This window comes from Nematolebias whitei, chromosome 6, assembly GCF_014905685.2.
Source record: "Nematolebias whitei isolate Nwh7 chromosome 6, NemWhi1, whole genome shotgun sequence".
Taxonomy (NCBI): Eukaryota; Metazoa; Chordata; class Actinopteri; order Cyprinodontiformes; family Rivulidae; genus Nematolebias; species Nematolebias whitei.
Window position 1 is genome coordinate 34605644 of NC_056503.1, and position 12438 is coordinate 34618081.

Consider the following 12438-nt stretch of genomic DNA (forward strand, 5'->3'; position numbering starts at 1 on the left):
ACACAAGAAAGTGTGCGATGGAACTGAAGATATAAAGACTCTGAAAAACCCATACACTGAAACATCGCAGTTAAGAAACACTAACATGGTGTATAAGGCTGTTTATGCAATAGCTCATGCTATTCACAATGCAGTGTGTCAAGAAAAAAATCTCACCACCCAGTGTGATAAAAACATCAGATTGGAGTCCAAACAGGTCAGTTTAAAACAACATTGTGCAACGCAGTGATATTGAAAGTCAGAACTAATTTTGTTGGTATTATTTTATTTTCATTTTTTAGGTGTTATCTCAGCTTAAAAAAGTAAACTTTTCCCGCAATGGTTATCCAGTGTCATTTGATGCTAATGGGGATCCTGTGGCTTTTTATGAGTTGGTCAACTGGCAGAAAAGAGAGAGTGGAGTTATTGAGCTTGTTACAGTTGGATACTATGATGCATCACTGCCAAAAGGACAGGAGTTTCAGATCAACAGGAACATAACATGGATGCATGGTGGAACACAAGTAAAGAATATATCTATCTATAATGTTAACTATTTATACAAACTTTTCTAAAGTGAATCATAAATCTAACCCCACCAACCTCACCCATTTTTAATTTTGTTTGTGTGTGTGTGTGTGATTTGTCGGACAGGTGCCAGTATCCGTGTGCACGGAAAGTTGTCCTCATGGAAACCGTAAAGTGTTACAGAAAGGAAAGCCCATCTGTTGCTATGATTGTATATTGTGCCCTGAAGGAGAGATCAGTAATATAACAGGTACGATGAAATATTGTCATCCATAAATGCAACAATTCATATTTATGTTCTAACAGCTCATTCTGGATCTATTTTTTTATTATAGATTCTCCAAATTGCATCCCATGTCCCAGAGAATTTTGGCCTAATGTAGAGAGAGATACTTGTTTACCCAAACCTGTAGAGTTTCTTTCCTTTGATGAAGTCCTGGCAATCATCCTTGCTACATTATCTGTTATTGGGGCCTGTCTTGCTATTATAACTGCAGGAATATTTTTCTGTCACAGAACAACTCCAATTGTCAGAGCCAACAACTCTGAGCTGAGCTTCCTGCTGCTCTTCTCTCTGACTCTGTGTTTTTTATGTTCATTAACTTTCATCGGAGCTCCCTCTGAGTGGTCCTGCATGCTGCGACACACAGCTTTTGGTATAACCTTTGTTCTCTGTATCTCCTGTGTTCTTGGTAAAACTGTAGTGGTTTTAATGGCCTTCAAAGCTACACTTCCAGGTAGTAATGCCATGAAATGGTTTGGTCCCCCACAACAAAGAATGACTGTTGTATTGCTTACCTTTATTCAAATTGTATTATGTACTGTTTGGTTGTTGCTCAGCCCTCCCTTACCAATAAAAAATCTGACTACATACAAGGAGAAGATCATCCTGGAATGTGCAGTAGGCTCTGCTGTTGGCTTCTGGGCTGTGCTCGGGTACATTGGCCTGCTGGCTGTTTTTTGCTTTGTGTTAGCTGTTCTAGCTCGAAAACTACCTGATAATTTTAATGAAGCCAAGATGATAACCTTCAGCATGCTGATCTTCTGTGCAGTGTGGATCACCTTTGTCCCAGCATACGTCAGCTCTCCTGGAAAATTTACTGTGGCTGTGGAGATATTTGCCATACTGGCCTCCAGTTTTGGACTGATACTGTGTATATTTGCTCCAAAGTGTTTCATCATAATATTTCAGCCTGAGAAAAACACAAAGAAAAGTTTAATGAACAAAACCTAATTGCAAAATGTTGGAGATTTGAAATCAAGATGATTTGATTTTGTTGGCAACAGCTATTTATAATTTGTTATAATTTATATATGTTTCTAAAAACATTGTACCTAACATTTTATTAGATTAAAAGATCAATACTTTTATACCTGTCACTCATTCATGCACATGCTATGTTTCTCATTTAACATTTGGTCACCTATTTGATATTTTTCTTTGTCAAAATGTTTAATATAATAAAGTAATGTTGCAAATGTTAGTGCATATTTTTTTGATTTTGTTTTTTTTGTGCAGACCATGGCATGATAAAGGGAACAATGCAAAGAATGGCCAAATCAAGCAAAACCATTTCTCAAAGGCTTTCAAGATGTTTTGTCTTTCCCAGTAGAAGAGTGCATATGTTTTATATAAATTCCCTGTCTCTTATTAGTGCTTGGGTCACAGAGGCAATAGGTTTAGGAAGGAAACCCAGATTTTTCTTTTCTTTTTGACACACTCTAACTTCCTTTTCTCTGGTGCACTATTACATTTCTTTACAATAACAATGTAGTTCAAGTAAGTGGTGATGGGCATTCGTCCTCTGCTTCACATCCACCTTGATGTCTGGCCATTTTTCTTTATTTCTGCAGGGTTGCTCTGCTCTGACCCCAGATTATATAGCTTTGCACACATTGTCCCATTCCTCTTGGTCTTGGCACTAATGCCAGAGGACACTGTGCCAAACAGAAAGTTTTGATGTGTGTCTACCTCATTTAGACGCATCTCAAACTCACATTCCATGAAGTTTCTCATTTTGCCACATGTAGACATTCATTCATTCAACCTTTATTTAAAAAGGTGAGTCTCACTGAGCCACAAGGACTAATTTACAAGAAAGACCTATTTTAAACAAAGAACACGTATGAGGTACAGACAACAATAAACAGTCATATAAAAAGCAAATAAAATGAAAAGTAAATAAAAGAAATGATACAGAAAATGAAAACAAAAGTAGCTACATTTTAAAGTGATATACAATACTAAAATCAGGAACATGTCTGCATTGGTTTTTGCCATGAATTTAACAGTTGTTTAAAATCCCATAGAGGGGTCAAGGTTGAGAGCTTCAGATATTTTTGCAATGTGTTCCAGGATACAGGAGCAAAGTAAGAGAAGGCCCTATTGCCTAGTTCGGTCTACACTGAGGGTACACTGCACTTGATTATGTCCTGAGGGTTCATGCTGTAGCTGCACTCACAAAGTGACATTAAGGAGGAGATATATGAAGGCAACAGATCAGGATGTCATTTAAAGATGAAAATGTACCAGTATGAGAATCTGCATGAAGTTAATGATGACCAATTGACCAGTGAATAAAGGGTGCAGTGATGGGTACGGTAGTTAAAGCCAGTTATTAATCTTAGTGCATCATGATAGAAAGCGTTCAACATCTACAAGGTGCTTGTAGTAAATGCATGTAAATGTCATCTTAGTCAATGGAGGGAAGGAAAGTAGCAGTTAAAAGGTGTTTCCTAGCATTCAGAGTTTTCTTTCATTCATTCAACTTTTATTTAGACAGATAAATTACATTGAGCCTTGAAGACTCATTTACAAGTGAGATCTGCTTAGGCAGACAAAAAGTAGTGAAACTGGAACACGTAGGAATTGGAGGCAAAAAAAATCCTATTAAACTTATTCTTCTTGACTGAGAAGAAAAACTCTAATATTAAAAAAAACACCTTGCACATACAAGCACATAGTAACGTAGACATTCCGCAGAAGGGGGGTGGGGTGGGGGGGGGGACAACGAGACCTGTGAGCAATGTTCAATGATGCACTCGAGAACACTGTAAGAGTTCTGATAAGGATTAAATAATTAACCACTTCCCTCTGGTGAGATCCGTAAACATTCTCAAGTGATGTCGGGGAATGGCCAAGGACAACGCCTCCTCGATGGGAGGGGATGGGGGGCAGAGTGTCAGATTACATGTTCTCCCGGCAAATTCAGATAAGATGGCCTTCAAGGCCAGCCAGGGGAGCCAAATTCAGATAGACAAGCAGTTGTTTAGGGGACAGGCAGAACTTAATGATGTCTACCTTGTGCGTGGTCCACTCAGGTTCCAAAATGTTCAAATTATGTGGCCACACCAAAAGAACGTGCCTGAGTAAAATCCCCGAGATCTGATCCATTATGCCAAAAGCATTTGAGTCTGGGTACTTGAGACACAAACCAAGCCATCATAAGGCAAGCAGCATGATCAGGTCCAAATTTGCTGCCGACGAAGTCCTTGTTTGTAGATAAACCAGGACCAGCCGAATCCAAAAAGCAGGAACCAGTTATCATAAATCCAATTATAAATGTGTCCTTACATTCCACAAATGGCAGCAGAGATAGACACATCATCAAGTCTTCCAAGTCAATGAGATATCCAGCGGCGTGCATGCCAACAGGGCAAATCGGCTCGCCAAATCCTGTCTTCTCTTCGAACAAATGTTATCAATTATGTTGAGGGACCGACTGATCAAATCAAGTCCATAATTATGCTTCGGAAGATATGTAGAGAGAGGCTCAAAAGCTATTTCACAGACAGACAGAGCAGCAAAGCAAAGCAGAGAGGGAGGGGAAAAATCCTCCGACCTTGGCAAAAGCAAGTGGTTAGATAGAAAGGATCTATTTCTAAAAAAGAAACCCAATTTTAATTTCAATTTTTTTTTTCCAAGTTTTTGTCATGAGGATTAAAAGAGAGATGTGAATCGACCAAGATATCTAAGTATTTATAAGAACTGACTAACTCAATAGGGACACCATTCAAAGATAAAATAGAAGAAAGGACTGCTGGGACTGACTTCCTGTTTGAAAACAACATCCCTTTGGTTTTTATTCTGCATTATTTTTAGATAAGATGTTTCTAATTTTAGCAATATTACACAGGTGGATGAAGGTGGTTCTAGTAACATTTTTAATATGGGGGTTTAAAAAGCATGTCCTGATCAAAAATAACATCAAGCTTTTTAACATTAGAACTCGAGGCCAGATTAATGCCATCCAAGGAGGGCAAAAGACGGCAAATTTTATGCCTAAGATGCTCAGGTCCAAAAACCAAAACCTCAGTCTTGTCTGAGTTTAAAAGCAGAAAATCAAGGGTCATTCAGGTTTTTATGTATTTAAGACATGCTTGTAATCTAAGTAATTGATTGGATTAATTAGATTTTATGGACAAATATAACTGTTTATCATCAGCATAACAATGAAAATGTATCCGACGGTGTTTAATAACTTTACCTAATGGAAGCATATATATAAGGTAAAGAGTATTGGTGCAAGCACTTAACCCTGAGGATCTCCATGACTATCTTTGGTGTATGAAGAAGATTCATTATTTGCATTTACAAATTGGACTATATCAGATACAATAAATGATTTAAAACATTTTAGATCAGTTTCTGTAATCACAGTCGGTGAGCGACACAATATTTCTATTAGAAATTTTGAAAGCGCTCAAAATTATCTGTATTACCTGTGGCTCAGTCAAGGAGTGCAGTAACATCTCCACCATCATTAAAACCTGTTGCGGGTCCATTTCTGGTGCTCAGGTTTGTTTACGTTCATCCCGGAAGTAAACCAGAAGTAGAACTTCTTCTTTTGTGTTTTTTTTTAGGAGAGTTTACCACTCTGCACATGTCAGTACTTCTGCTCAAAGCAAAGCCTGCTGCATGTAAACGCTAGTCATGAACAGATTGTGCCCATGTAAATGATACATTTGAATTATTTAATCTGAAAACATTTCAATCAAAAAAATGTGTGCATGTAAACATAGCTACTGACGTATAACAGGACCAGTGTAGACATAAGTCCATTGTCAGATGCCATGAAGATATCATTAGTAAGTTTCACCAGTGCTGTTTTTGTGCTATGATGAGATCTTCACCCTGACTGAAACATCTCAAACAGATTATTTCTTTGCAGATGTTCACGCAACTGACCGGCAACTATTTCTTCTAGAAGTTTTGAGATGAAAGTTTGATTAGGTATAGGTTATGATATGTTGTTTGTTTGTCATATGCAGGTTAACACAGGGTCAACAGTGCAATGGCATATTTAGGATGAGAAGAACCACTTTGACTTGCTATAAATCAAAGAACAAAGAAGCAAGAAATACCAAAGCATGCAATAAGGGTACAAAATAAAGTACCCAACAGGGAAAAAGAAATATATTATTTACAATATTTAGGCCTATAATTGGCCAGGATTCCTGAGTAAAGATTATGTTTCTTAAGTAAAGGTTTAACTACAGTGATCTTAAAGCCCTGTGGTACATAACCATTAATTAGAGCTAAGCAGATCCAAAATGTGGATATTGTAACGTCCATCCTTCCAAGAACCTTAAGACAAATGTCCTCAGAGACACTACGTCTTGCCCCTTTCCCACTGTTACGGTGCAGATCAGGTAAGTTCGGGTCAGCTCAGATCGGCTCATGTGTGGTTGCGTTTCCATTTACACTTGTGGACTGGCTCTGTAGGCAGGGACCAGAATCCAACTCGTCTTACCACCTGGTGGCGGTAGTACTCCCTTAAGCTATTTACTAGCCACCACTAAACGTATTAGAAAAGCTTTGCAGAGAGTGGTGAAGGCTGCACAGAAGACTGTTGGTGTCAGCCTCCCCACCATCACAGACATCTACACCTCCAGATGCAGGAAGAGGGCTACCTGCATCATGAAGGACCTCACTCACCCAGCAGACACACTTTTTGCCCATGCTCATCTGCTCACACAGACTCATGTTCATGTTTGTGCTGATGTTCAATGTTTTTATGTTATGAGTGCTTAGTGTATATTTAGTTGATGTTTTTCTTAGTTCATATCTTAGATCTTATTACTGTTTTTCTTATACATTTTATTGTTGGATGTAACTGGGACCCTGTGTACATAATTTGGCTCCACCACATGTACCACATGAGGTGCGAATGACAATAAAGAAACTCTGACTCTGACTCTGATAAATAAATTCATGAATCTGAGATAAACATACAAAAATTTTAATGTTAAGAGCTAGACTTTAGTCCAAATTGAATCAAAACTCCTTCTCAAGTCCTCAGATTTATGCCATTTACTTTCTAAAATAATATTATTGGTTGTTCATTCATATTCAATATTTGCCATAATTTTCATGTCATAATTCAAATTGAAAATAAACATTACAGAATTGTATTTAAATTACGGATTCTTCGTGTTTTCTTTGAGGGACAGGAATTAAATTTGCTACAAGAACTCATGGTTTATATATGTTTGAGGTCAGGCCAGTCCAGAGTACGTGATTGTAAATGTAAATTTTGTTGTTGCTGTTGTCCACTGTTGTCATCATTCTTTGTTGAAATCAGGTCTCTCTTGTAAATGAGTCGTCGAGGCTCAATGGGATTAACTTGTCTAAATAAAGGTTGAATGAAAAAAAAAACAGTTAATGGGTAGGAGTTTGACCGGACCAGAAGTCCAATATCCTATACATATATTCCCCTACAATATTATTAAGGGAAATACCTCTTTATATAGTCTGTTTGGGATGGGATATAGCAGACATGTGGATGGTTTGTATGAAGCTGTTACTTTTGACAATTCGGAGAGCTCAACATGACAAAAACAGTCCAAACACAAATCAGGTTCTAGTAACAAAGTTACCTCAGCTGACAGGGAACCGAGGCGATAGTTTGAATTTTCTCCCTAAATGAAATAATTTTAGTTATAATCTCAGGAACTCATCACTGAGTATAGTTGAAGGGATACATGGTTCAACATAGATAGGATTTTTCATTAGACAAGCTATGGTACTGAAAAGGAACCTGGGGTTATTATCTGGGGGTATTAATTTACGCAACGATTATGTGAAAAATGACCAAGTACTAAAATTAAAATGTGGACAATGTATGAAGACAAAATACTGATATAACATAATTGTTCTATTTAAAAAACATTATTGTATTTTAGTCACAAATGCCAACATTTCAGAGAAGAAAATACTGTTGCATATTACATTACAAACATTGATTTATTCTGTTAGAATTAATTTTTGTTCATTAAGTATTTCTTGGAGTTTTTTTCTGGCTGAAGCATTATGATGAAACACTTTGGAGCAAAAATACACAGTATCAGTCCAAAACTGGAGGCCAGGATGGCAAATATCTCCACAGCCACAGTAAACTTCCCAGGAGAGCTGAAATATGCTGGGATGAAGGTGATCCATACTGAGCAGAAGATCAGCATGCTGAAGGTTATCATTTTGGCTTCATTAAAATTATCAGGTAGTTTTCGAGCTAGAACAGCTAACACAAAGCAAAAAACAGCCAGCAGGCCAATGTACCCGAGCACAGCCCAGAAACCAACAGCAGAGCCTAATGCACATTCCAGGATAATCTTCTCCTTGTATGTAGTCAGATTTTTTACTGGAAAAGGCGGACTGAGAACCAGCCAAACAGTACAAATTAAAACCTGAATCAACGTGAGCAATATCACAGTCATTCTCTGTTGTGGAGGCCCAAACCATTTCATGAAATTACCACCTGGATATGTAGCTTTGAAAGCCATTAAAACCACTGCAGTTTTCCCAAGTACACACGAGATACAGAGAACAAAGGTGATACCAAAAGCTGTGTGTCGCAGCATGCAGGACCACTCAGAGGGAGCTCCAATGAAAGTTAATGAACATAAAAAACACAGAGTCAGAGAGAAGAGCAGCAGGAAGCTCAGCTCAGAGTTGTTGGCTCTGACAACTGGAGTTGTTCTGTGATGAAAAAAAATAACTGCTGTTATGACGGCCAGACAGGCTCCAAAACCAGAGAATGCAACTAAGATAGCTGCCAGGACTTCATCAAAGGACAGAAACTCAACAGGTTTAGGGAAACAAGTATCTTTTTCTGCGTTAGGCCAGAATTCTCCTGGACATGGGAAGCAATCTGTAGAATCTGAAAAAAAAAAAAAAATGTCATGATGGCTTTTAGCACACAAATATTTCAAAATGCAAAAACGGATGAAAAGCAGTTTATTCTACCTGTCATATTACTGATCTCTCCTTCAGGACATGGTATACAATCATAACAGCATATGGGTTTTCCTTTCTGCAACACTTTACGAGTTCCTTGAGGACAAATTTCAGTGCACACTGACATTGGTACCTGTGACACACATGCAAACAAAATAAAACCTTACATTTTCTTGTTTTATTTGTTTTTTCATGACTATTCTTTTAATTAAGCTTTTTTTTGCATTAATTACTCTCCTTACTTTTGTTCCACCCTCCACCCAGGTTATGTTCCTGTTAATATGGAGCTCCTGTCCTTTTGGCAGTGATGCATCATAGTATCCTACTGTTACCAGCTCAATATCTCCACTCTCACTCTTCTGCCAGTTGACCAGCTCATAAAAAGCAACAGGATCTCCATTTGCATCAAATGACACAGGATAACCATTTTGAGAAAAGTTTACTAGTTTTAGTTTTGATAGCACCTAAAAATAACAGAACAAAAATGTCATTAAAGTTAATGTTTACATTAAATGTCACTGTAGAAGTGTTCACAAGAAACTTTTGGATTTACTTTTTCCTTTTTTTACATACCTGTTTAGACTCCAAATGACTGTTTTTATTGCACTGAGTCCTGAAATTTGTTTCCTTACACACTGCATTGTGAATGGCATGAGCCACTGCATAAACAGCCTTGTACACCATGTTAGTGACTCTTAACTGAGATGTTTCAGTGTACGGGTTTTTGAGCGTTTTTATGTCTTCTGTTCCATCACACATTTTCTTGTGTGGCTCACCATCTAAAGACACGTGGTCAGAATGTTTTGTCAAATATCCCTAATTTTATGTACACTGAGCTGAAGGTAAATAAATAGACATTGTACTGGTGACAATACAACTTTAAATTCATGAGAACCCAACCTAAATCTTCAAGAATATTTTAAGCAATACAGTAAAAGACCAAGTTGTCTTTGTTCAATTAAGAATACATTTTTGGCTGTGAAATGTCTAAGCCCACAGAGATGCTTAATGATAAAAAGAGCAAAAACAACAAAATGCTTCTTATGGAAATTCTGAAAATATTAACATACAAATCTTCTGACTTTTTGTCAGTGTGCAGTTGAATGCCTCTTCCCAGAACTCTGTAAGCACTAAAGAGGCTGCTACGTCGTTTGGAGAGAGCTCCAGCAGGAAGTCTCTCAGCCCTGGGATGACAGACTGTTGAATGCCAACTCCAATGGCTCCCGCACAGAAACTGAAGCTCATCAAATTTGGGTCAGTGATCCAGACTTCACTTCCGATCCACTGACGAGGTGGTGGAGGCTCCAGAATCAATTCCTCTAACAGAACCCTCATTTCTGCAGAGGCTATAAAAGCCACAACAACCAGTGCAGTTGACCTAGAGAGGAAATAAAAAGTGTTGACCTATATTATAGCAATATAGTGGCCTAGACAAAATCCAAGATTCAAATTATTATTATTTTTTGCTTGAAACATGTAAATCTGTATCTTGGGATTGTTCATATGTGTGAATGGGCAAAAAGCCAAGGCCATAAACAACATTTTTTTCATATGTGTCACTTTGGTGTAATTTATTTGACCTTTTATGCTTATTGTCAAAAATACCACACAGACATATTGAAAAATAAAATAGTTTTCATTTTATGGGTCAACTTTATTTTATTCTGCATAAATTCCAAGAAGCAAACAATTTCAATCAGATGAGATTACAAACCTGCGGATAACATCAGCTACTCTTTGGATCTTTCGATGCGTGTCGGTCCAAGAAAATGCTTCAGAGTACTCCACACAGATCCCCTCTTTCTGAGCTGCATTGAGAAAAGACGCCATGCCATAATTTCCATAATCTGAATTCGAACGAACAGCACCTATCCAAGTCCAGCCAAAATGTTTCACCAGCTTGACCAGAGCATCAGCTTGAAACTGATCACTGGGAATTGTTCTGAAAAAACTTGGGTGCTGCTGCTTATCTGACAGGCAGGCACATGTGGCAAAGTAGCTCACCTAATAAAGAAATAAATTTATAAAAATAAATCTTAAAAAGGACAAATAAAGAAGTAGATTTTAAAAGTTGTTTTTTTTAAATCCAGTGTACTTACTAGAGGAATGTTGAAAGACCCAATGATGCGTGATATGCTGATAGACGGTGTGGATGGTGAGTCTCCAACAGCTGCCATCACTACACCAGATTGGGAACAATTTCTGTCTTTGTAAAACACAGGGTCTTGACCGTTTGAGAGCTGAAATGCCACATCCACAGCCATGGGCACTGAAGCACATGAGTCAAATATCTGATATCCAAGTGTGATGCCTGGCAGCAGCTCTGTGCTGTTATTTATCTCCTCGATGGCAAAAATCATTGTGCGAGAAAAACGTAGTTCTCGGGTTATTAGGCTGCATAGAATCAAAAAAATCAGTGCTGCCCTTTTCATGAACTAAAAATAAAAAAACAACATAAAACTACAACACTAACAAATGCCTAAAACAAATTTATTGTTCTGTTAGGCAATAGGCAAGTACATCCAGTAGTCAACTAACAGATTAAATGAAAACATGAAGCAATACTTTATAAATAACATTCATTCTTTAAATATATCTAAAGCTTTGCATTAATTTTCCTTACAATGTTCACAAAATCTTAGGTAAACCTAATATTTGGTTTGATTAATTATACATTATGAAAATGTACTAAGACGACTTTTGCTAACCATGGAAATACATGTTTATACATGTTTATATTTTAACATGCAGCAAAGTTAGCAGTTCATTAACATCCCTTTTCTCCACTTTCTACTGTTACTCACCTTCCTCCACATCTTGAGGGTTCGGGTTTGGTGGTGTAGTTATGAATCACTATGTGCATTTGGTAGTGAATGGAGAAAACACCTCCGATAACAAAGTCTCCATTCATTGAAAATGCAGGTAAACGAGGGGAACTCTGCTGGGCACATTTCGTTGAGGAAGCCTGAGTACTGGCACCTGCAGTAGGCAGAGCTTCTGCAGGCTTAATGTTTTGTTTCAAACCATCTAGAGAAAAACACAAGACAACAATTGTCATTAGCTCCAGAAATGTCACCGGTACTCTCAGACCAGCAAAGATAGATCTGACCTCCATTCTTCAATAGTCTGTAGTTGGGTGTTAGGTGTGTTTTTATTAGTTCATGTACCTCCTCTAATAAATACCATGTGATAATTCATCAGAACCATTATCATTAGAAAGTGGGTTTGGATATTTTTTTTTTCCATGAATCTTCATGGACATTTTTTCCACAACATATATTGTTGTAAAATGTTTCTAAAAAGATCTATACATTTTTTTAAATGTTCTTTCTTTCTTTTCTTTTTCTTTTTTTTTTTAACTGAAGAGCTTTACACAGGCACATGTTGTTTTTATTTTTGACTTTTAGGGCAAATCATGAATTTGTTTTGAATAAATGAAATTTTCCAAATGTCTAATGTGGTAATTTAAATTGGTTCTGAGCTCATCAAATTTATCTGAGCCCAGATTTACATAAGATGAACTGTGACTGTATTTTCATAGAATATGACTGTTTTGTTGGATTTTAAATGTGTCTGTAATTTGTTTATTTGTGTATTATTTTGTATATGTATATATATATATATATATATATATATATATATATATATATAGATAGATAGATAGATAGATAGATAGATAGATAGATAGATAGATA

General features: G+C 37.1%; 2 protein-coding genes across 2 annotated transcripts in view; one reads left to right on the top strand and one right to left on the bottom strand.

Annotated features, from left to right (window-relative positions):
* The window catches only part of LOC119410917 (extracellular calcium-sensing receptor-like), a 27417-nt gene extending 25643 nt beyond the window's left edge, over positions 1–1774 (top strand). Inside the window, 3 exon segments of the mRNA XM_037677839.1 lie at positions 282–503; positions 634–757; positions 843–1774. Coding sequence (XP_037533767.1) covers positions 282–503; positions 634–757; positions 843–1774 — 1278 coding nt within the window.
* A 5993-nt stretch (positions 1775–7767) lies between these two features.
* Positions 7768–11672, bottom strand: LOC119410676 (extracellular calcium-sensing receptor-like). The gene is made up of 8 exons (XM_037677561.1): positions 11548–11672; positions 10843–11137; positions 10458–10747; positions 9826–10121; positions 9317–9522; positions 8986–9207; positions 8753–8876; positions 7768–8666 (listed from the first exon to the last, which is right to left on the bottom strand). Exons 1-8 carry the CDS (start codon positions 11652–11654, stop codon positions 7768–7770), a joined length of 2439 nt encoding a protein of 812 aa, XP_037533489.1. The 5' UTR covers positions 11655–11672.
* Positions 11673–12438: the final 766 nt, after the last annotated feature.